Source organism: Mercenaria mercenaria, chromosome 1 (genome assembly GCF_021730395.1).
Source record: "Mercenaria mercenaria strain notata chromosome 1, MADL_Memer_1, whole genome shotgun sequence".
In the NCBI taxonomy this organism is placed as follows: Eukaryota; Metazoa; Mollusca; class Bivalvia; order Venerida; family Veneridae; genus Mercenaria; species Mercenaria mercenaria.
Window position 1 is genome coordinate 45,517,468 of NC_069361.1, and position 25,431 is coordinate 45,542,898.

The following is a 25,431-nucleotide window of genomic DNA, read 5'->3' on the forward strand; positions in this document are numbered from 1 at the left end:
CCAAGCTGGGAAAAACTAGAAAAGGCAGGAATACAATATTCAGTGAAACATTTTTAATTTAAACTATTATTATAGTAAGACGAAATAGATATAGAATAAAAAGGTTATTCAACACTGTACTGTACAATACGAGATATATTTGGACTGGTAAGTCTTTACCTGTGTCTACGTCACGCTGCGTGTATTTAGAATATATTCGTACTACTGCAGACGAAAAAAGATCTACATGAGCGCATGTACGACAATGCAAGTAACACAGTTTTAGGACAAATTTTGTGACTGTCTCTTATCTGTAAGACAGTTTATAAATGAATGTCATTAAATTTCATTATTTTTTACTTTATTGTCAAACTATGGGCCTTTCAAAATTAGAGGAGATATAATATAATTTGTCGGAATGTTTTGGTTACGAGAAATCTTTTGCATTTATTGTTTGAAAATGTGAAAAATATATGCCGTCGTAGATTTTCTTTCTTATTCATGAGGATGCTGGTGCGTAGGTTTCAGAACGAGGCATAGCTTGTGTTTTGTAAACAAAGGAAAAAGATTAATTTTGTGTAACTTTCATAAAGGATGCGACAATTTTCAGTCCTTCGACGGCATGCAATGCACCGCAATAGCAGTTTATTGGCCTTTTTTTCAATCCAATCTTCAAAATATTAGCCGACAGTTTTCCGGCGATTTTACTTGTTGTATATAAATTTGTGATGTTTATTCCAACGATATTAGGGCTTTTATTTTTTTCTTATTATTGTTGTAAATGTTTGCAATGTCGTGTGTATCAATTATGTATAATCACGAACTTAAGAGGAAATTCAAGAAATTCTTGCAAAGTTGTAAAGGACTCTGTTGACTAAATTCTTCTTAAAATAGGTTAAAAATTGATCACAAGACATACGAGAACCCGTTTAATTACGTATTTGTATCTGGGGTTGGGGTAGAGTAATATAATTCAGCGTAATAATTTCGCCCACGGTAACCGAGTTTTAAAGGCTATTTTGATCTAAAAGTAGAGTTTATCTTAAAATGAAGATTTACAGAAACAAATACTCATTGCAATTAAATAAAGTTTTCATCATCACATTACTTTTTAGTCAAATTATATTGTTTGGGTTTTATATTAGACAAGATTAAAGCATATTTTTTATTCAAAACTCAACGTCATATTTGTCGCTCTGACGTAACTTTAACGTAAATATCGGGTCTAAGGTTAAGTGATCACCACAAATTATATACCATTTTAAATGCAGATATTTGTTGACTGAACAGAACGATTTACGAAAACAGTCCGATCGACGAGAAATCACGGTTCATCAAAAATGGACGTCTAAGGTTTGCGGAGAAAAAAGTTACAGAAATATCAAAAATGTAAAATACGCATTATATGAGGAATATGCTGGATTTTAAATTAAACAAAATGTCGAAACGGAAACCAGTAACTTCTGAATTTATAGTGAAACATTTTTATAGTTATAAACTTTACGTCACATTTGATATGATGACTGTATATACTGTTAACTTTCGTTTGCTGTCACCATATACTTATAAATGCTGTATTTTGCCACATGGGTCTATGACCTTCTGGTTTGTATGAAATAAAATCTTGAAATCTTGAAAATCTTGAATTTAGACGCATTCCTCCTTACTTATAGCAAATTGTGTCCACTTGACGCATTTAAAGATACCAAACGCTTCGGATTTTTTTTTTTTTTTTGCACCAGTGGCACGTTATATAACATATTGAAATGTACTAAGATTTCACTTTTTAATACGTTTTCATCATTGTTAATATATAAACGTCTTGCCGTGGAACAAAATGTTTGTTTTTGTTTTATATAAAGTTCTTTAAGAACCAGTAAAACACTAAATGGTGCAGCTGATAAGCTAAACACAATGGCCAAATCATGATGTCTCAAACGTATCTGCAGACGTCGAATTATGGTACAAAATTTACGCATGGGGGTGGGGGAAATAAAATCACATGTACCGAAAAAACTAAGTCGGTGACCCCCAAGTTTTATATGTCATTTGGATTCGGTATACATTTTAAACACCGTTAATTGAAAAAAAATCAAAAATTTAATTCAGGGATTTTGTTATATGCTGCTTTGAAGCCGAAAAATGCTACGAAACTGTACGTCAATTTTTAGTCAAAAACGGCGATTTTCTTTCCATTTTTCAAATATTTGTCGGTGTAAAACAATGATTTTTACATCAGCATAAAGAAAATGCTAATTCCCGTCGAATAATGTATAGTTTAAGAAAATTTGTTTGCTGGTGTCGTCACAGTACCCGTAACAGTGTTGACAAGGATATGCGGCGACGTCATTTTACGCATGGGGGTGGGGGAAATAAAATCACATGTACCAAAAAAACTAAGTCGGTGACCCCCCAGTTTTATATGGCTGTTGGATTCGGTATACATTTTAAACACCGTTTATTGAAAAAAAAAAATTAATTCAGGGATTTTGTAATATGCTGATTTAAAGCCGAAAAATGCTGCGAAACTGAACGTCAATTTTTAGTCAAAAACGGCGATTTTCTTTCCATTTTTCAAATATTTGTCGGTGTAAAACAATGATTTTTACATCACCATAAAGGAAAAACCAATTTCCGTCGAATAATGTATAATTTAAGAAAATTTGTTGGCTGGTGGCGTTGCAGTACCCGTAACAGTTGCCAAGGATACGCGACAACGTCAGTTTCAGAAACGGACTTTGGTGGTCAACTTTGACGTCTCGTGTACAAAAACTGGTCGGCTCTATTGGTATAAAATAAACTGCATCTTGTTTGAAATATGGTCAATTTTACACATGCAAAATTTCAAGACGCTACTCGAAAGTTCTCAAAGTGTCGCGTTCTACCAAAGTGGGCATACAAATACAGTATTATTATGTACAACGGGACGGAAAAAAGTATGAACAACGCCATGAAGTATTCGTAATTCAGGAACACAGGTGGTATATTCTATCGGGTATCCACTATTCCTGTCACTGGAAAATATGCATTTTTGAAACAATAATGTTAACTGTTAATCGGCTGAGTATTGTGAACATGTATATGTCACCCCCTACGTCCATTGCACTATTTTATTTTTTTCGCCAAATTATGACCCGTGTTTTTTCAGATGACTGTGACAACTGCTATACGAAAGCAAACATTACTCCTGAGGCTGCCAGATATATCCACCATGCACTTGCTCCTCCACTACCGGAACTGAAAATATCAATTATTTTAATTTACGGATCTAAAGAAGAACCAATGAGGCTCTTTAAAACCTATAAAGAAATATTTGTCGTTAAGTTAATGTCATATCAGTTATTTCGAAGTATGCTTTCGAAGCAAAGTTTAAAGCTCAATGTTTAAAAGATGATAAATCCATATATATATTTAAAGGTATACTATACTTAAAGGGCTTGGTTCACTTATAGGTTAAAATGGCACACCATCAAATGTTGTTGAAATATTATTATAATGAATGATCAACAACTCAGAATGCAAAATCTCATATTTTAATTCATTTGAAATTGTGCTGTTGCCATGGCAACCGATTGATTTTCACATTCCATAGCTAAAATAACAGGTATATTTAAACAATGAATTCTTAAACAAAAACTTCTAAGTAGCAATAGTGAGTCCTTAGAATATAACATAGCATCACTTTATTAAAACAAATAAATGCCAGCTACACAGTTTATTTTCTTACATACACACCTAAGTCTTAAGGTTTCGATGGAGGCCTTGGGAAACAAAAATCAAACAACACCAAATCATAGAAAGAAAGAGTTGTTTGACATGAAAATTGAACAGCATGTAAAACATATATATTACTTTACGAAACAAGTGTCAGTATACTGATATAAACATTGAATTCCGGAAAAGGGCTGCCTAAAGGGGCTCCACTTCCGGACAGTTAAACGCCTTTAAAAACTCACCATTTTCAAAGAACAGTTACACATGTTCGTTTTGATGCATTTGCAATAGCGTGCGAGTGATGAAATTTCGCATAACAAGGTGGAACACAGTTTTCAGCAATTGTTTATCATTATTTCTTTACATATGGCATTTATTTTCAAAGGGAGACAACTGTTCCCGATTATTTTATGTACAAATGGCATTCATTTTCAAAGGGAAACAACTTTTTCCGATTATTTTAAGTAATATTTGAGAAAAAGTTGTCTCCCTTTGAAAATGAATGCCATTTGTAAAGAAAAAAGATAAACAATTGCTGAAAACTATGTTCCACATTGTTACGTGAAATTTCACCACTCGCACGCTATTGCAAATGCATCAAAACAAACATGTGTAACAGTTCTTTGAAAATGGTGAGTTTTTAAAGGCGTTTAACTGTCCGGAAGTGGAGCCCCTTTAGGCAGCCCTTTTCCGGAATTCAATGTTTATATCAGTATACTGACACTTGTTTCGTAAAGTAATATACATGTTTTACATGCTGTTCAATTTTCATGTCAAATAACTCTTTCTTTCTATGATTTGGTGTTGTTTGATTTTTGTTTCTCAAGGCCTCCATCGAAACCTTAATACTGTATGTTGTGTAAGTATGCAATATTCAAATTGTAATTCAATGTTTATCGGTGGAGATATTATTTTTCATTTAGATAAAATTATGCACATTATACATGTATATATAAACTGGAAACTAGTGACTTTGCAAACTGAAGTGTATGAACACACTGTAAAATTAAATATTTCAACATCAAATTCTGTGTGCTTAATAAATATTTCTTTATTTATTGGGAATTCTTACCTTATTACATTGTACAACACTTTTCTTATTTTGTCCACTATAATTGTCCATATGTAATGAAACATTCTTTTCTCCATAGCCATGATGCTTGAAGTGATGGTAGACCATAGATACCACACTGTTTGCTCCTCTTCCAACAGCAGTACTGTACTTTTCATACAAAAACAAGAACAGTTTATAAGAAATGTATTAAATTCTCATCAAAAATGGAGTGAATCAACACTGACCAAACAGTTCATCCTTTCTTATAGATATTGCTTAACATTAACTTGTATTTATCAAAATTTAATTGAATTCCAGTTCACAGTGCTTATGATATAGCATCTTTATTATAAAGCAATACAGTATTTTCAACCCAATTTCAGGGATTTACAGAAAGTTCAGTGAAAAAAACCCATAGAAATTAGTAATATCAAGTCTTAACAAAACATAACTTCCTTTAGATAAGTTTACTTGATAAAATTTCTGCAAAGGCGTCACTATAATTCCAATGTAAAATGTGCACTGCAGGCCTGAAGCTTTTTTTCATAGAGTCATGATTTGTTTGAAGACTATGGAATTTAATTTAGTGATATATGGAATTTCATAGTTAAATTGATATTGAAAAAGTGCATTTGAGGATACTGACACTGATATGAATGTAAACACTAACTTCAAAATCTTATACCTGCATGAGGATTCACAGAAATACAAGGGCCCTACTTGCTGAGCATAGTATGGGGTCAATACTTGTTGAGAACTCAAAACTGCAGTGAGCTTTTATATTTCTTACTGCTGGAGGTTATCCTGAAAAATATAAAAAAAGAATTTCTCATTTATTTAGTAGCCTACCAGCATGCTGTCTACCAGTAATGGCAGTAGTGTGAATGAAAAAAGTAGTTTTTATTGTAATTTGCATGTAGATTTTTTTAAGAAATTTTCAGGAGGTCTATTTTAGTTGCTATAATTACAACAAAAAGTACGTGACAATTTAAAACACCACTTTTCCTGTGTTATTGTACTATAATTTTCAATTTTCATAGATTCCACTGTGCATAATGACTATGTAATTATTAAATTGTTCACATCTGTGACAGTTTAAACAATGTACAATATCTTGTAATATTGAGCTATTCCAGAAAATATCCACCCCCTCACTGTGGAAGCAGTTTTTTTGGTACAACCTGAGAGGAGAGGAGGGGAGGGGGTATTTGGAGGGATCCTATTGGGAGGAAGGGGAGGAGGGTATTTGAGGTAACCGGAGTGTGGAAGGGGGAGGGGGGTATTTTCTGAAATAACCAGAGAGGAGGGGAGGGGAGGAGGGGGGGGGGGGTATTGGGAGGAAGGGGAGGGTTTTTTCTCAGGTAACCGGGGGGTGGAAGTGGGAGAGGGGGGTAAAATGTCTCCAGGAGGGGGGGGGGGTAATTTTCTCCGAAAAACTGCTTCTACAGTGGAGGGGTGGATATTTTCTGGAATAGCCCATTCCTGTTCATCAGTTCATTTTCCTCTTTACAAATTCTAGATAGAAAGTTTCATACAGAATGTAGGCCTACTTAACTTAGTAGACGCCCGACTGTCTTGGCTACACTTATATTCTGCCATCATGAAAACTTACAAAAACACAGGAAAGATATTAAAAGTATTTGACAGCAGACAGTCGAATCGAAATGTCAACACTGCTATTTTTTGCTGCAAAGTTGTATCTTCGATAAGTCAACAAACGAAGCGGTCTGTCCATTTTGTTTTGCCTCTATTGTAACTGTGGGAAACTTACCAGGTGGAATCAGTCTGTACTTTATGCTGTTTGGGACAATAGCCAAATAATATTGACTAGCAACACCAGCAACGTCTTTTCGTGCTGCCCGCGCCAAGGGAAATCACTCTTGCTGTGTTCCGGGTTCAGGCTATCGCCCCGTAGGCCGTACCAGACCGTACGCGAGCACAACACTCCTCCCCGTCCTATTGAAAGGAGGTAGTCCCTACACCATGGAAGGAGACCATGGTGTCTTAGACCATGGAGGTATACCATGGTCCCTTAGACCATGGAAGTAGACCATGGACTCTTGCTCATAAATATGAGATGTTCCTGGGTTTAACCAGTACTAGTATTGTGCCACTTTAGCCACAATATCACCGCTACCGGCGACCATGGATCTCCGCATCCATAGTGCACCGGGATCAGCCCCTATGGCTTAAACAGACTCAGTTCTTCTATAGATAGTCAATGCTATCATAAGAACTGTTCCTACTCCAAGAATGGTCAGCAGCCGAACACTTACCATAAAACAACCTTTAGTCAAACAGGCGGCTGACTCTTACCTCACACAGTTGCCTCTACCTGAGCTTTGCCTAACAGAGGGGGGTGGGGGGGGGGGCTAGGTAACCTTACTGCTAGTCCAAGCAGAGCTCAAGTCTCCTCTGTGACAGGGCCTTGCGGTGCCTGCCCTATCCTAGTAAAACTGTGTGAGACCACACTTTCCTCGTCTGGGGTCTCTTGGACGAGGCTTCATCGGACTAATCTGTTTCAGAGTCCGATGTCTCAAAGAGGGAAGGCTAAGGCTGGACGGAGTTCAATAGCTTCCTCCTTCAGACTTTTCAGCATACCAAGATGTATGCCATCTTGACCTTAGTCACACTAACATAAAACACAATCTAACAGAAGAAATTGTTCCTTGTTTCACCGATTTGACTCAGCCGCTTGACTGGCACGAAACAGATCGGACCATGCCTGATCTGTCCTACCTCGTTACCAATCCAAAACAAACAGCAATCTCTAATCCTGTTTCAACACTTTACTCAGCTCCACTGAGAACCACCAACTATACAGTCCAGTTTTATCCTTCAGAGCTCCTAGATCCGGTACCGAGATGGAATTCTGAAGGCTAGACCCCAGACCCTTTGTAGAGTCAGAGGTACCTGTCGCATCCTTAAGCACGGCAAGTCTTTAGTTTGTCCTTTCCGGAGGAAAGGACCTTAGACTGTGAACTTGGTCGTCCTACAGTAGGCACTGAACCTGACTGTCCAGACGTGACTGTATTACCGAGGCTCTAAACAGCCTAGGTCTCAACCTTCCTTGTGGTCCATGTTCATGCTTACAACAGCATCCTTAAACATATCTACCACAAAGGAGCTTACTAACTCCCTCGGAGTAGTCTAAATCTATACCAGCACCAAAAAATTACTTCATCTGGTAGGCTACTTTTCCCAGAAGGGTCATCCCGCATCTGACACTACTATTGCAAGGACTGGCTTGCCACTCTTACCCTCGGTGTCATCTGTGGTTCCATCCTGATACCCGTAGACAGTCGTACCCATGCCAATGTTGGTCTCAGGTTCCCCGGATGCTCTGTGATGTAAACTCCAGGTAACCCCTTTACCAACGGCACTGCGTCGTCTACATCAAGAAACCCGTAGACAGTCGTACCCATGCCCTTGTTGGTCCTAGGTCCCTAAAACGCTCTATGATGGAAGCTTCGGTGTCCCCTATGACCAACGGCACTGCGTCGTCTACAAGGTTAAAGGACCCCAACTTTCGTTGTCTTCTTAACAGTAATTACACCTGCCACAAGGTAACTGCTCCAGTCGTGTCCCAGCATGATATTCATTGGAATGCTTCCAACCGGCATTCAAGACATTGCCTTAGCTTTATCATGCTCACGACCTACCCCGTGCTGCAGCACAATATTCAACCGAGACAGCTCCTCCGGCCACCGTCTCACCAGTTAACCTTGAGGCTCTTGGAACCCCACGAATCACCTTAAACTTGAGTGGTCATTCCGTACAATAAAGTCTACCAAATAAGAACATAACTACCATAATTACCATATGCAATGACCTTCTCCTTGCCGCCATGGACCTATGGTACCCATGCACTTATCTATTTATTCAATGCATTGGTGTAAAGCATACACTCGTCCATCCCCTTCAGCAAGGCTAACCCAGGCGGTTGCATCAGAGCCCCTTATCAAAACTTCAAAAGCTATGACCCACTCTCCCCGCCACACAAACCGAAGTTTGCCTGTCAAAGCATAAAACAGATTTTGCTTTTATAAAGCCTCTATGGTAGTTCACCAGATTCACCTCTACTGGATCTGACTGTCATGACTTCTTGAAATTTAAGCTCTAATTGCTTAAGTGCCTCCACGACAGTCCTATTATCTGGTGCCCCTTGTGTGCTACCAGCCATTTCTCGCACTGCAAAAATACGTTCCTCCTCTTTGCACCATTCCTCCTCTTCGAACGGCTTTGGTTGGTGCTTTGACATACCAAATATAGCCATGTGTGCCTGTTGGTATTTACGGACTACCTGCTTGGCCTGTTGGATACTCGTAGGATCAAGCATAAACACATGATTGCCTGCATCCTTATCTAACAGGCCCTGACAGAAACGACTTATGACTTGATTAGTCACAAATGAATCTGGCAGGCCTCTGAACGCTCTTGCTGCAAGTGTCAAAAGCCGGTCTGCAAAATCATCTAACGACTCGCCCTCTTCCTGGCAAGCCTGTTGAAATTGCAATTGAGCCGCAGCTGGCAACTCGTGCTCACCAAACCGCGTCTCAAGCTTACTATGTAAACCCTGGTAAGAGTTCACCTCACCACTATCATGTATCAGTACATAATAGTCCATAGCTTTGCCAGTAAGACACCAGCACAAGCCCTCAAATTTCTCAGCATCTGACCATCCGCATGCATCAGCATATCTGGTAAACTTTAAATCAAAAGCTTCCCAGCTGTCCTTACCGTCAAATGCTTTTGCAAAGAACTTAATTTCTTTACCAGCTGACTATAGTTGGCTCCCACTCCCCCATCTGATGATGGTCTACTTGCATTGGCATTACCATCATCACCAAAAGGAGTGCTACCTTCACCAAGGTTGAAATTCAGTTTCGTTTCTGGTAACGATACCTTATTCCTGCCCAATGCTGGTGTCCCAAGGAATTCAGCTGGAGTTTTCAACAATGGCCTGTGCATACCAGAAGATACAGCATGCATTCTGGGTCTAGGAGTGATCAAGTCCCCAGGCCTAGCTAGAGTATTTCCGGTCTTAACATGTGACCAAGCACAGGGCTCTTTTCTAGCCTCAGGCTCCTTATCACTGTCCTGAAGTGGCCATAGTTTATTCTGGGTAAAATCAATTCGACCCAGCTCAGACTCTGTAAATTTCTTACGACACAACACGGACAAGACTTCCGGGGTTATGTTCCCCGTCGCCTCACGCACCGACAAAATTGCACTGGCAATTTTTGTATTAATTCCAGGTATCATTCTCAATTGCTCAAGGGTAGCAAAATTAATTGAAACCACTTGTGCACTAATACCAGATGTAACTGACTTACCTTCTGGACTCTTTTGTTGTGACATCTTTGATAAAAATAAAAATAACAACAAAATCAGAAATAAATTTAATTATTTCAATTCCAGATTGACCCAAAAATTTCTTTTAAGGATCCTTAAACTTCAACCTTGGTATACTACAATGCCAACTATAGGGATTTCCGATGGTATAAGTCCCAACAAACTGTCTGGAAATGTCGAATAATTTTTCAATTATTCAACCTATTACACTTAAATAAGTGTTGTCGACCTAGAACGTAATCGACTAAATTCAATTACGCCTCACCCGGTCCCTTTTCCAACACAAGTCACAGCCGTTTTTAGACTGGCAAGTTGGCCAAGCCTAAAAATAGAAGTTCGGGTAGCGATTTATTGTTCGGCGAAATATGGGCTCTAAATGAACTGCTGCCACCAATATTGTAACTGTGGGAAACTTACCAGGTGGAATCAGTCTGTACTTTATGCTGTTTGGGACAATAGCCAAATAATATTGACTAGCAACACCAGCAACGTCTTTTCGTGCTGCCCGCGCCAAGGGAAATCACTCTTGCTGTGTTCCGGGTTCAGGCTATCGCCCCGTAGGCCGTACCAGACCGTACGCGAGCACTACACCTCCAATTACGAATAATTTATAATGAGAATTAACACTTACCATAACAATTATTAAATCCGCCATGCACTTTAAATATCCGCGTATATTCAGAGCAATAACTGCATGTATTCTCTGACCCAGTTTCAGACATGTATCCACCGATAATGGCGTGTTGATTTCAAAGGGAAACAATTCGCTAATTCACTCATTACGTTTGTGATATTTCACTAAATTTTCTAACGTTTAAATTTAAAAATCTTCATCCGATATTATTGATTTTAACACTAGCTCTAATGGCTGTTGCTTGAAAAACAAATTAATGAAAACAAATATCTAATTAAGTGACGTCAGCTTCAACGTCATTTTACCGAAATCGAGGCTTGTGTAATTTCGGATAAAAATGTGTCTCTGAGACGGACGTTTTTTTCGTTTTTGAATATGGCGGCATTGCTCACCAACGATGATTTTTGCACTTTTTGTTGGTTTTTCATGTACGAAGTAGTGGTTAAAATATTAAGACTGGTAAAGGATGCCGCCAAGGCGAAAATCATAAATAAAGTCTCAAATTTCATGGAAAATTCACATTTTTTTGGAAAGTGGGGCATGTTTGGAGTAATATATAAACACAACAACACATTATTTTTCAAAGTGTATTACTTATATATGAAGCATTGTGTTTACTTGTTACGAACAGCATATGTATCAATGTAGAATAAGTAATGTATAGTATGGCTAAATTCGGTGCCATTTACGTACATTAGTGAACCAAGCTAATAATATATATGATGAGGATTTTCTACATTTGAACCTAATATCTAAAGATGAAATACTTTAATGAAATTACTTTTATCTAGGTCATATTTACATTTCATATTTATCATCACCACAGTTGTTGTGTATGTAAATGATGTATCATTTATCCAGAGTGAAATGTAATTTCATATTGAAAAATGCACCTCGTTAAATCAAATGGAACGCAGCGGTTTGTAGTAAATTGAATAATGTATGATGCAACAAGTAAAACACATACCCATTAGATTCACCTCCTCCCCCACCACATGTGTGTCTGTAGGATCCTCGACTACGCCCGCGTCCACCACGCCCACCGCCGCGACATTCTACTTCACAACGTAAAAAAGAAAGAAATCTTTAAAATTTATATATTGGTCGCCATAAATGCACAAGTTAATTTAAAAGCTTAATAGTTTAGTTATGAATTTAGAGTATTTATGGGCCAGTTATTAAGGTTGTTGGCTTCAGATTGCTGGTCCCTCACCACTGTGGGGTTCGAACTTTCATGTCACGAAGCAACAGTGCAGACTTGCGGAAAGTGGGAACATTACAAGTTAGCAAGGTAACCATGATAGTCTCTCTCTCATGGTCGGACAAACTCTTTAATAAATAAAATGAAATGGTAAATAAACTAAATATTAATCACAGTGGCTACCATTACCAAAGTCCTGTAAATCAGAACAGGTACAAAGAGAAAAACAACAACAAATACATGCAATGTATATTTTGTTACGAAAATATATTTCTATCTTCTAGCCTGCCCTGCAGATACAACAACAGTAGCAAGGAGTGATAACTGACGTTAATAAATCACCTATTATGTTAGTCTTCTTTATTTTTCTTAAACGTCATTAATATTTTTCATGCCTTATTATTGTTGTGTTTTTTCAGGGGAGATGAGTTCATTTATTATTTGAAAAAAACATATTTTTTGCCGCTAAAACCGATTATATTTCAAAATGAGTACAAATGGCAAAATCAAAATATTTAACACAAAGGTTGTTTTTTTTTATTTATTAATTAAACTCGGCGTAGTGTTTAAATTTTACGTACCTTGAAGTAATAGAGCGAATATTGTAATAAAAACTAACAAGTTCATTAAGCCAAATCGTAATCCCATTTCTACCAACCAATTTTAAGTTGTTTACTATGTTTCACTTTTTGATAAATGTTTATCCTGCGTTTCATTTTTATATGAATTTTTACTATTTAGAAATACCATTTACATATTAGTAAATGCTCTGATAACTGCGGGAGTGACGTACGTTTGAAATAGTGCCGTTTACATACATCCTTGACCCGGACGATGTGTATACGTATACAAATATATAAACAGATGATATATGGTCTAATTTCTCCTTTAGTATATGTTTTATCAACTTAACGTAGTGAATTATATAAATACCGATGTGACACCTCTGGAATGACTTGGAAAGATGATAATGAGGCAATAAATCACATTTGCTCACAATTTACAATAATATTTGTATAAAATTGAAACATATTTTTAGGAGGCGCATTATACCTGACTAATACTTGAAATGAGTGATCAATAAAAAAAGGTGTTTTTTTCTCAATCATAAGCGATATACTTTTTAAATATTACGTGCGTACGCGTATGTAGTATAAATAAACAATTTTTCACAAACTTGTAGTAAATTATTTGTAAATGTAAAACTGCGTGATCGACATTAATTGTAGAGTGACATTCAATGTTCAAAAGTGTCCAGGTCATAGAGCCATATTAATTAAGGAAGATTCAGGTCTCTTGCAGATTTGCAACCCACCCGTAGAAGTGTACAGTTCGCAGGATCGTAGAGCAAAACTCAGAAAACGTCAAATCAATTGAATACATTCAATACGTTCAGATTGTAGATTCCAATGAAGACTAAGTTTTGTAATCGTAGATCAGTTTTCCAGAGTGTCCAGGTTGTTCGAAACTTTAACTGTCAGTTAAACTAACTGTAGGTCATATTTTAATTCAAAATACTTTTGAAACTCGATATCCCGCCCTCGTTTGTCTCAGATTTCCTGTCCAAAAATACGTACATAAAATGAGCCGTGCAATGAGAAAACCAACATAGTGCATTTGCGCCCAGCATGGATCCAGACCAGACTGCGCGGATGTCAGGATCCATGCTGTTCGCTAACTGTCTCTCTAATTGCAATAGGCTTCGAAAGTAAACAGCATGGATTCTAACTAGACTGCGCGGATGCGCAGGCTGGTCTGGATCCATGCTGGTCGCAAATGTACTATGTTGGTTTTCTCATGGCACTGCCCTAATATCATTTAAAGTTAAATTTCGGTTACCTTGGAATAAAACGATCGATCCTTTGGAGTTCGAAATATCTAGATTCAACTGTGTTAGTATTTTTTTTAGCTATAAATACTTTATAGTGTTTAAAATCCTTAACTCATACATTTGTTTTACTAAGGCTTCTAAAATATCGAAATTAAATTCTGCATAAGGATATTTATCTGCCAAATGTTTTATAGCAGAGAATGCTCTAGATAGCTTTTATGATCTGCTTTTATGCTAAACAATATTTTCTAAAAAAAGAAATTTAGAAAAAAGCCTGCTACGGATTATTTTATCATAACATTTGATAGTTGGTAAATAGATCTACATTGACAGAACCGTACTCTCATGTAAACTCAATTATATATCGTTTGTCAATTCGCGTAAAATATAAACATGTATCTTAATAAATCGATTTTACATGTGCATGTTAAACGGTGTATTGTCTATTTTTGTCCTTCACTGTATTTTTTGTATTGAATTTTAAGAATTGCTAAATAAACAAAGTACTTTTTGTTTGATAGGACACCTTTCATGTTAAAGCGATATGGTACCTTGAAAAGGAAGTAAATATGGAATGAGACACGGTTTAAAGACAATAATCATGGCATCGGGTGGACAGTCGCTTGAGCTTGGATCTGACGCGGTCTTCCAATTCTGCTGCAGCCGATGTGTTAAAGAAGGAAGGAATTCAGAAGCAGTCAAGTTTTGCGAGGATTGTTTTGATTACATTTGTCAGGCATGTCTAAACATGCATAAAAGTTGGGTCGCAATGAGGAGTCATAAGTTGTTAACAATGGACGTGATTCGTGAAAAAAGTGACATACCACCGACATTTGTAAGGAAATTCTGTAACGTTCACAGTGATTCGTTAGTAGAAATGTTTTGCACTGAACATGACGCTGTCCTGTGTGGGGAATGCTGTGAAACTTCAGACCATAGGTAACCTTCATTTAGTTGTATGGTAGCTGATTTTTGTGATTTTTGTGACCACCATCCCAACTAAGTTTGAGGGTCCTAGTCATAAGTATTGCAGAGTTATAAGCTTTTTAGTACTAAAGGTTACAGTTACTTTGACCTTTGTCTTCAAGGTCATCTACTCTTCAGGCCCAACCTCCCTATTAGTTGGAGAGTCATAGGCCCAAGCATTGACGAGTTATAAGGGCTTTTTGCTCTATGTAAAACAAGTGACCCCCGGGCAGGGCTTCTTTTCACCCAAAGGGCATAATTTGAACAATCTCGTTAGACAACTACTAGGCAATGCTACAAACCAAATTCCAAAGGCCTCGGCCTTGCGGTTTAGTAAAGAAGATTTTTCAAGTTTGTTTCCTATATAAGTCTATGTAAAACTTGTGACCCCCGGGCGGAGCCACTTTTCACCCCAGAAGCATAAATTGAACAATCTTGGTAGAGGACATCTAGGCAATGCTACAAACCAAATATCAAAGGCCTATGCCTTGTGGTTTCAGACAAAAGATTTTTAATGTTTTCAGTTAAAAATCTATTTTTAGCTCCTGTGACCTAGTTGTGCAATGGACAGGCACTTAAAGTTAAAATTTCTCACTCAAAACGGATACTTTACCACTGAGTTATTTAGGCGGTTATCTAGATATCCGGTTACAAGAACCCTTGCCACTACCTTATGCGCTTTATTTTTTCTGTTTAACATCCTAATGTAGTGATTTGATGTGCTAACAGTCTACTTCCCCGCATACAACAAAGTTAGTGGTCATATATCAAGTTATTTATGGCTGTAATTTAGTAGTATCTGTCCTAAATCTCGTAAGTGTGACATTCGGGCATCCGAAGTGTGGATTTGTTGCGCACAGTGAGAGGGTCGCAATGGGGTTTGTGTTCACATATTGACCATGCATTCGAAGGTAACGACGTATGTTAACCTTTGTGACAAATAAGATGTTTGGCATGTTTCAACAACGCAACTTTTCCATCATCGGGTTTAGTAATATGTATGTATTCTGCAGAACACGTTCAGCCAGAGAGTCGCCTCAATTAGGAAAAAAATATTTTTAACGTCAGAGGTTATTTCTAAGGTCACGGAGATTGATTGGCCAGTTTGTAATGACAACAGTTTTCACGATCAGTTGCTCAATCAAGTGTGACTTACCAATTCTAAGTGTTCCTTCTCTGGAGATACCCTCATCGATGTGGGTTCGAACCTCACTCGGGGCGTTGAATTCTCTATGTGAGGAAGCCATTCAGCTGGCTTACGGAAGGTCGGTGGTTCTACCCAGGTGTCCGCTCGTGATGAAATAATGCACGGAGGGGCATCTGGGATCTTCCTCCACTATTAAAGCTGGAAAGTCGCCATATGACATAATTGTGCCGGTGCGACGTTAATCCAACGAAATAAAATAAATTCTTTTGAGATAACTCAGTATAGCCTCCTTACACTTACCCTTGAGCAAGATTATATGCCGAGTTACCGCTAAACAGTTAAACGAGAACCAGATATTTCCATCCGCACATTCATCTAGTGATAGATTCATTTTCTTGCATGCCGTATTCTTCAGTTATTACAAGAAATAAATTAAAACGAATGTTTTTCTTTCAGACCCTATTTTATTATAGTAGCATATGAATTTACGCATTCATTCATAAATTACACACGCGAGACATCTTGCACTCCGGGGTGTAAGACGAGTTTTTCTAGCACCGGCAAAAACACGGGAAAATCCTGTCCGGTATGCAAGAAATTTATGTCCGCACCTTCAACCACAGATAGTTGCCTAAGTCTATAGCGACAATTACGCCATTTGTATTTGTATATCTCCGGGAAGGTGCGAGTCGCATCATGTAACGCCGTTTTCCAACAGTAGTTTAGTTATGTAACGGCGGGCAGTTGACCTAACCAACCAGTGTTTCTGCATTCTGTACCAGTACAAACCTGTTCTCCGCAAGGAAAATTTTAAACTAGAGACTGTCTTTTATCTTTTATCATGAACTTTATGCTTTATGTAAAACATTATTACCTCCGTCATTTGATTTAGATCTTGCTCTCTTGAGTATCTACCAAAGGCAGCGGGAAGAATAAAACAGAATGAAGAGCTTAGACAAGTAAAGAGAAAAACCGCAACCCTTAAAGAATCTTGTGCAAAGGTAGAGTATGAAAGACAAAAAGATGCAACTCGAGTAATTGAACAAAACCGAAAAGCTCAGGAAAAGCTTGATGCTGTCAAAAATGATTTACTAAACTCTCTCAACAGATCAGTAGACGCCATACAGAAAAAGATTGACAAAACGACTGCGAGTCATACAGACAGTATTAACAAAGACGTAAAGAAAACGCAGGTACTTAACGGTATACTGACACAACATAGTACACTTCTTAATCCTGACGGTCAGAATAAAATGCAGCTATTCCTACAGCTACAGCAGACGAAATGCGTTATTAAGGAACACGACGCTGTTATTAAACATATACAGCAGAACATTGGTAAGGAGACACTGGCCGTCCGTTTTGACACTCCGATAAAAACATTTCTTGAACAAGAGGACTGTATTGGTACACTTGTAGATGAACAACATCCGCTTTATTCGGATGGTGACATGTATTCAATCGATATTCGTGGTTTTTGCCAGTTGAGGGATGGCAGGATTTTTGCTGCTGACCATCAAAACGACAAGGTGAAAGTTTTGGACTGTCACAATGCGTATACAGTTTGTGATTTTATAACGGTACCACCCTCTCCTTGGGATGTTTGCCAATTCGAAGATGATCTTATTGCTGTAGCATGTGGAAGTAGGATCCAATTCGTGAATGTTTGCAACAAACTGAGTCTTAAACATAAATTCTATGTAAAAGACAGATGTCGCGGAATAACATCCTGCGGAGGAAAATTGTTTGTTTGTTGCGGAGGTATTGATTTAGGAGAGGGACCATCCCGTATTCTAGTCTTTGATAAAAAGGGGACAGAACTTCAAGACGTCAAAGACAAAGATTTTGTCGGAAGACCACTTTCTCTTGCAAAAAGCGAAGACGAGAAGATGGTGTTTGTGGCCGACAATCATAAAGGAGTTGTCATTCTGGATGAAAAAGCTCAGCTTGTTGAAATCATAACACACCCTGATTTGAAAAGTCCAACAGGTATTTGCGTAGGTAAAGGGGGTATAGTGTATATTTGCGGCAAAGACACGGAAGGTATATTGGAGCTTAAACCAAAAACGAAACACGTGGCAATAGTAAAAATGAAAATGGAGTTAGCATGTGAAAAGGCTTTACTCTACGATAGAACATACGACAGACTGGTATTTCAAACAGGTTTCAGAACTAAGATAGAATATGTTTCTGTGTACTAGAAGTCACACAATTCATATTAACTAGTAGTCACACATTTCATACTTACTAGCAATTGCACATCTCATGTTGACTAGTAATCACACATTTCATATCTACTAGTAGTCAAACATTTCATATTTATTAGTAATCAGTCATTTCATATATACTAGTAGTCACAAATTACATACTTACTGCAGTAATCGCACATTCCATATTGACTGATAATCATACATTTTACATTGATTACTTTTTAACATTTCATGTTTACTAGTAGTCACACATTACATACTTACTAGTAATCGCGTATTTCACATTGATTAGTAGTCACACATTTCATATTTATTAGTAAACACACATTTCATAATGACTACTAATTACATATTTCATATTGACTAGTAATCACACATTTTATAATAACTAGAAATCACATATTTCATATTTACTAGTAATCACATATTCCATATCATTCTAGTGGCTACACATTTTCTATTTACTATATTCACACATTTCATATTTACAAGTCGACACATTTTCCATATTAACTAGTAGTCACACAATTTGCATTTACTAGTACTCACACATTTCATATTAACTAGTTGTCATACTAGTAATCACACACTTTATACTTGTACAGTTACGCATACGTACATAGTATTTATTTAGGCGTGCGTTTGTGGTCTAAACTTTAGAATGTTGTCATTTTAAAGGAATACTATGCGTATTTTTCACTAAAATATTATATTATTAGATATAAACTCTAAATGTAGAAAATTCTCATCAGGCCCGTATCTAGAAATATTCAGTGGGGGGGGGGGGGGGGGGGAGGTACATAGCGCCGAGATTGGGTAATTGGGTAGGTATGGGAGTGGAGCCTCTGCTAGGGGAGGGTGAGTTGGTGGGGATCTCCCCAAAGGGAATTTTTGAAATACAGTTATGAAATGATGGCCTCTGGTGCATTAATTTTGGTCTAAGTTTTGAGGTACTGTAGGGGATAATTTCCCATCACTTTAGGGGGTTCAGGGAGCTCTCCTTGAAATATAGGTATGAAATGGTGGCCCCTTGTGCGTATTTTTCTGGTCTAATTTATGAGATACGTTGTATTAGAGGGGTAACTTTCGCATTTTAGAGGGGTCAGGGGGCTCGCTTCCCTGGAAATTGAAATGCAGGGATGAAATGGTGGCCTCTGGTGCATTTTTTTGTCTAAATTTTGAGATAAGGGAGGGGGATACAATCCTCATATTTGAGAGGCGGGGTGGGGGTGGCGGGGGGGGGATACGGGGGGTGGGGGCAGTGGGCTTTCCCCTGGACAATTTTGAAATACTGTAGTTATGAAATGGTGGCCTCTCATTGCGTCTGAATTTTGAGAAAATATTCTTTCTTTGCCAAAATAGTTGGATGCACTTATAACTGATCCAACATCAACTTTGATGGGTATAAGTAACTTCTCGGCCAAGTGGAAAGGGGAGGGGGTGCAGCATGGGCCCCCTTGATCGGGCTTTGGTCCGGCCCTGTCAAATGCATTTAACTTGGCTAAATATGAAAGATGTATGTGGAGCTGCTTCACATTTAAATGCCGTGTAATAACATTTGTTAAAAAGATTGCCAGTTATAAGTGCTTGTTTAGACATTGCAGACTTACGCACCTTTGGACTTATTTGCAAACTTTTTTTGTTTGAAATATAAAGTGTTATTGTGTGTAGGTGGGAGGCGGTATACATTACATTTAGAGATAACTAGGTTAGAAGAGGGTGGGGGAGGGGGGGGGGGGCGGAGGTGTTCATCACATTCAGTGATATATCTAGTGCTTTTTTCTTAAAACAGCAGTCATTATAAACCTAAATTGCTCAACTGACCGTGACATTGATGACTGCTGGGTAAAATGTTTTGCATTATAGGGAATCTATATTTTGTTGATATTGTATATTACTTTTCATGGAAATAAAGAAGTAACAGTATATGTTTTTTATCTTTACATTATTTTCAATATCAAACATAAGCAAAGATGTTTTACTAACAAAAGTCGCTGTCCAAACAAACCGCGGAGCCGATGTTAGGGAGAGTGAGGACTGTTGCACTTTTCAATACCTCTCATGACCAGACTTGGTCAAGCTGAGTTTGCTATTATTTTGCCTGGTTGTTTTGTTTTTTTTCTTCTTTTTTTTCCCCTGCCAAATAGTCTTCCTATAGATTTTATATTACAACAAGAGTAATAAATCCGTAATAAATCGCCCCTTAATTGTACTCGGTGTTTTCTAGTCCTTTGAGATTATCGGGTCTATTCAATCATTATGTTTGATTTTAAGTTCCACTTAAGCCAGTGCTATGGGGCACATGGGGTGTTGCAAATTTCATTATCTCTCACGAACAGACTCAAGTCAATCGGAGTTTGCTGTTTATTTTTATTTTTGTTTGCTTGGTTGCATTCTATGCTAGAAAGGGTAGCATTATAGATTTAATTTTATCCAAAGTACAGTTATGATGATGATAATGATGTTGCTGAAGATGATGTCGTGATAGTGATAATGATCGAAGAATGCTCCACGATGGTGCTTTGTCAAGTGATCATATACATAGTGTATTGTAACTTCTTTGAAGAAAGTACAAGTTTGTCATTAACTCTACAAGAATTACCAGAGACAAAGATATAGTCATTGTGCACAGCACTGTTTATACTGACTGCAAGTTGCAATGCAATGCTGTAGTACACTCGAATATTTACCATGGACAAGCCTAAATCATGCTTATTAAGGTAGAAAGAAACAAAGGTAAAATAATTCTGCAATAGTTTGAGTAGAGGTTATGTTTCTTGCATGTACTATGTATTTTCCCTGTTTCCATCTTTCATTATCTAAAATATCTAAAATTTATTTGAATTCATTCCAACTAACTTTTCGAACGATGGTTTCTGAGAAATAGATGGAACAAGAAAATATATAAGAGAAATATTGTGGACATATCTTGTTCAAAATTTTAACATTTGAAGGTGCATAACTCGGCTAAACAAATCCGAGCAGGATCTAAATGAGATGCAAAACTACGCTAAATTCAGTCCTGTGAAGTTTCATTGCATCCTGCTGCCAGTTGTAGAGATTAAGTCCAGACAATAATCTCTATACAGACTTTATGCTTAAATGCATAGGAACATACCACATTGAAACAATATTCTAACGTGAAACCCTTAAAATGTGCGTAGCAATGTTCCTAAACGATGTGTCATTCAAATAACATTAAAGGTATAGGAGTAGTACTGACAAATCTTATTCAAAAATTACATATTTAACGGTTATAAATCCGCATTTACAAAATCTGCTTCTTTTAAAGCATAACTGAATTTCTAGCCAAAGGTTGATGAGAAATGACGTTAACTAGATTCGAATTTCACAGAAAGTAAAAGAGAAATATTGTGAGAATATGCGTTTAAGGAGTTGAATCTCCGAAGCAGGATGTGATAATGTTATATGCACAACTACGTTTCATTGAAGTTGTGGAGATGAAGTCCAGAGACTTTATGTCTAAAAATGAAAGGACTATAGCTTAGTAAAAAATAGTTAAAATATGCGCAACAAAGCTATACATCGATCATTTATATGATGTTTTTATTCAAATTCCAACAATAGCTTAAGAGAGGTAAATGGTGGGTTCCAAAGTTCTGACCTTATGAATTATAATCTACCTCCAGTTATATTGCCAGCAACGAAGTCAAAGGACATAGCCCATGCTGACATATCTGTGCATGGTATGATGTTTCTGCTCTAACCCAACGAATAAACAGTATTCATTTTTCTTTTAAGACTAATGATCTATCTTCCCACTTAGTACTTTTTCTCAGCTTTGTCTAACACTTGTTGTAAAGGAAAGAAACTTCCCTTATTCTTATTTAAACACACCCGTATGTCCAGTAAGACATATCTACACCGCTTTCGATTTTGGCATCCGCACACTTTAACAGCTAGTGTATTTTACATCTAGGTGGTAAATACAAAACCACAAATTTGTTCCTAAATTATTTTCAATAATTAGAAATACAAAAACTGGGTCAGTATAGACATGCACATAGAAATCAATCAACACGACAGACTTTACGTTTAAAGATAATCGTTAAGTTCCTATTGTTTCACATCTTTCCTTTTCTTTTCCTGTATCTGCATTCATTGGTCGTCCTGACTCCGGCTACATTAGTGTTACTAATTTCGGATTAGTGACATTTATTCCACGTGTTCATGTTATTATTTACATCGTTACTAATGGATATCTAAATATAGACGACAAAAATCCGAGTTTATTTTTACTAGCCAATCAAAAGGCTCGGATCAATATATTACACTATTTTGTCCACGCTGGAAGTACATACGCGTTAAAATTACAGCAGGTGAAAATGACTGTATCCTATCTAAAACTGATATATAAGCAATCCCGTATCGGTGAATATCCAAAACTGAAATCATATGATAACTTTGATAACACAGACACACGTTTTATAGACATTGTAAAGCTATCACCATGGGATTGTTTATATCGCGACTGATGAATCTATTTGAGGACTGGAGTACCTGCCCGGCCAGGATTGTGATGCTGGGTCTTGATGCCGCAGGTATATTTTATTTTGTTTATACAATTAAGAAATGTTTTATTTAAATATTCATTTTCAAGTCCTTAAATGAACTATGCGAAACAGTAAATTAGTCTTCAAACTAATATTAGATACTAATATCATTGTAATTTTAAACGTTATAGGTACAAATGACTTACTAATTAGGACATATAGTAAAATAAAATTTGTACATTGTATGATTTTGGTTCTAGTATTTTGCTGTGGACTTAGAATATGCATTAATGAACATTACTTTTATAATTTATTGCACTTTATTTACAATGTTTTACATTATATTGACATTTCTCATACCTAAATTCTTCTTAAATACCACGGTCATTCGTTTCACAAAGGATCTAACTTCAAATATAATTACAGGTGATTCAGTTATTTAGCACTGATACTTAATGTTGACTTGATAAATTTCTTTTATTTTTTACAGGAAAGACAACTGTGTTGTACAAAATTAAGTTGAACGAAACAGTGACGACTATTCCTACCATTGGGTTCAACGTAGAAACTGTAACCCCTGTGAAGGGTCTTCAGTTCACTGTATGGGATATAGGGGGCCAAACTAAAATCCGGCCCCTGTGGAAACGGTACACCGAAAATTGTGAAGGTAGGTCAAACATTTGACAATTAGATTTAAATTGTATTAGCTCTTTGGTACACTAAATATGTTGTTTCAGTATAAAAATAATATTTTTTGTTCATTCAACTAATCATCTCTAATGATAGTACACGTAACTATTTTATTGTCTTTTTAGGTTTGATTTACGTCGTAGATAGCGCGGACAGAGAAAGAATGTCAGAGGCCCGGGAGGAGTTGTTCAGTATTGCAGAAAGTGAGGAGATGAGAGGGGTGCCAGTATGTGTTCTGGCAAACAAACAAGATCTGCCAAGTAAGTTAAGTCGACTGTACTCTGAGCTAAAAATCCTGCATCAAGGTTAAGTTCTGTGCTATGTCAAGTGACAAAAATATTCAGTGAATAAATTATTTTCCCATATACTTTTTTCTTACTTCAAAGCTATTATTTTTTAGCCGATTTTTTATTATAAATAAGTTGACTTTCTACAAGGTGAATGATGCTGAAAAAAATGCGATTTTATATTTAAATCTTAAAGATTTAAAAACATTATTTATTTACAGATGCACTGAACTCTTCCAAAGTTATTGAGGAGCTACACTTGCAGAAGCTTACAGGCCGGAAATGGTATATTCAGGCTGCGTGCGCAACTTCTGGAGAAGGCATATTCGAAGGCATGGAACATCTTGCTACCATGGTTAAAGAATTTAAGCATAATAACAAGCATTACTAATAAGAATTGTAATCATATCAGACTGGATATAACACAAACACAGACAATCGGTCCGGCGTGAAAAACATGTAAATGAGATCACTAAATGAGTTGTTGGCCAGTAAGGCTTGTGGCGGCCGTGCATGATTCTCGTTCATTTGAACAGGCATTCATCCAGATGACTTCACGCATTTAGACAGACAAGTCTTTGTAACATATGTGCAACTAATGATGTTGCGCTATGTGAACTACTTGGATCGGTGAAACTGTTTGGGATTGTACCATGTGTTTTTAGCATGGGAAATAACTCCTTAGGCTATTCAGCCATTAAAAAAAACAGGTTTCTTCCCTTCAAACAACCATAGAGCGAACGCAGCGGTCCAGTGACTACGAAACCAGGGGCCGTAAGTTTGTGCCCTATGGGTTACCGGTGGCGACTATAAATAAACTTGTATACATACATACATACATACATACATACATTCAAACAACCAGCGTCTAAACGGAAATCATGAGTGGCAAAATCTTAAAATGAAAACAAATTATCCAGTACCTAGCCAGATTTTATATAGATTGTTCTACATTTTCACTTTGCAGAAACTTTATGTTCTTATTTAAAGTGTGATGAACTTGATTGCGTTGTTAGAAGTCACGGTAATTAGCACTAATAACGACGCATTTTCTTGTTCATTAAGTAGAAAAACAGTGTTCTGTCAGTTACACTCATGAATATCAGATGAGATGTTGAGATATTCTGTCCTACTACGTGCGATTTCAGTTTAAATATTTTGTAAATATTATTTCTATACGTGTACATTGTATTATATACATATGATTTATCATTGTTCTTAAAGGTTGTTATCTCTTTTTTTGAAAAATGTTGTAAATATATATTTTATACATTTGGAATATGGGCTTTGTTATTTCCTTTACTTTGAGTATGCGGATCGACGTTGCGCATTTATCTTTGCACATAATATTTGTATGGTGCACTTTCCAGACCATACAGGTTACTAGTACATGTATTTTAAGTTTCGGCAATTTGTTGCTATGCTTGCATGTCATGAATTTTGTAGTACACTGTCCGTATTATAAAAAGAACTGACATCTAACTTCCTGAAGAGAAAGGGCTGTAACTGCGGTAAAGAATCTCTTTGAATGTGGTGTACAAACTTGTTTCATACCATACTTAACAACTTCCGACAGAATCACATGTCACAGGGGAAGATAAGCTAAAACGCTCTACAGTGCACAAGCATCGGAAGCGAAAACATAAACAATTGAGGAAAGAATTCAAATAACATTTCAACTCGGCTTAATTTACATGTATTTTCATACTAGGAAAATGTACATCATAAAACTGAGACAGAGACTTTATTTGATCACAGGCAAAATAATCCACGATTGACACTCCTTGCATAATATGCTTCAAGACAGCTCGCCGTGTATTTGCAATTGAAAACATGGAACACCCATGCT

The 25,431-nt window shown here is 37.0% G+C and overlaps 2 protein-coding genes across 2 annotated transcripts; both read left to right on the top strand.

Annotated features, from left to right (window-relative positions):
* Positions 1-14,230: 14,230 nt before the first annotated feature.
* On the top strand, positions 14,231-20,787 carry LOC123540196 (uncharacterized). The gene is made up of 2 exons (XM_045325017.2): positions 14,231-14,707; positions 16,774-20,787. The coding sequence occupies exons 1-2, from the start codon at positions 14,343-14,345 to the stop codon at positions 18,080-18,082; spliced, it is 1,674 nt and encodes a 557-aa protein (XP_045180952.2). The 5' UTR covers positions 14,231-14,342; the 3' UTR covers positions 18,083-20,787.
* A 1,726-nt stretch (positions 20,788-22,513) lies between these two features.
* On the top strand, positions 22,514-24,861 carry LOC123540208 (uncharacterized). Its single transcript, XM_045325043.2, has 4 exons — positions 22,514-22,653; positions 23,096-23,272; positions 23,421-23,555; positions 23,804-24,861. The coding sequence occupies exons 1-4, from the start codon at positions 22,563-22,565 to the stop codon at positions 23,971-23,973; spliced, it is 573 nt and encodes a 190-aa protein (XP_045180978.2). The 5' UTR covers positions 22,514-22,562; the 3' UTR covers positions 23,974-24,861.
* Positions 24,862-25,431: the final 570 nt, after the last annotated feature.

What these genes read in the sequence shown, in the direction of transcription:
- LOC123540208 (XM_045325043.2), top strand. Translation starts at nt 22,563, where the DNA reads ATGGGATTGTTTATATCGCGACTGATGAATCTATTTGAGGACTGGAGT. An exon ending in GCTGGGTCTTGATGCCGCAG is followed by an intron (nt 22,654 to 23,095) that starts GTATATTTTATT and finishes TATTTTTTACAG; the next exon opens with GAAAGACAACTGTGTTGTAC. An exon ending in GTACACCGAAAATTGTGAAG is followed by an intron (nt 23,273 to 23,420) that starts GTAGGTCAAACA and finishes TTGTCTTTTTAG; the next exon opens with GTTTGATTTACGTCGTAGAT.
- LOC123540196 (XM_045325017.2), top strand. Translation starts at nt 14,343, where the DNA reads ATGAGACACGGTTTAAAGACAATAATCATGGCATCGGGTGGACAGTCG. An exon ending in TGTGAAACTTCAGACCATAG is followed by an intron (nt 14,708 to 16,773) that starts GTAACCTTCATT and finishes CATTTGATTTAG; the next exon opens with ATCTTGCTCTCTTGAGTATC.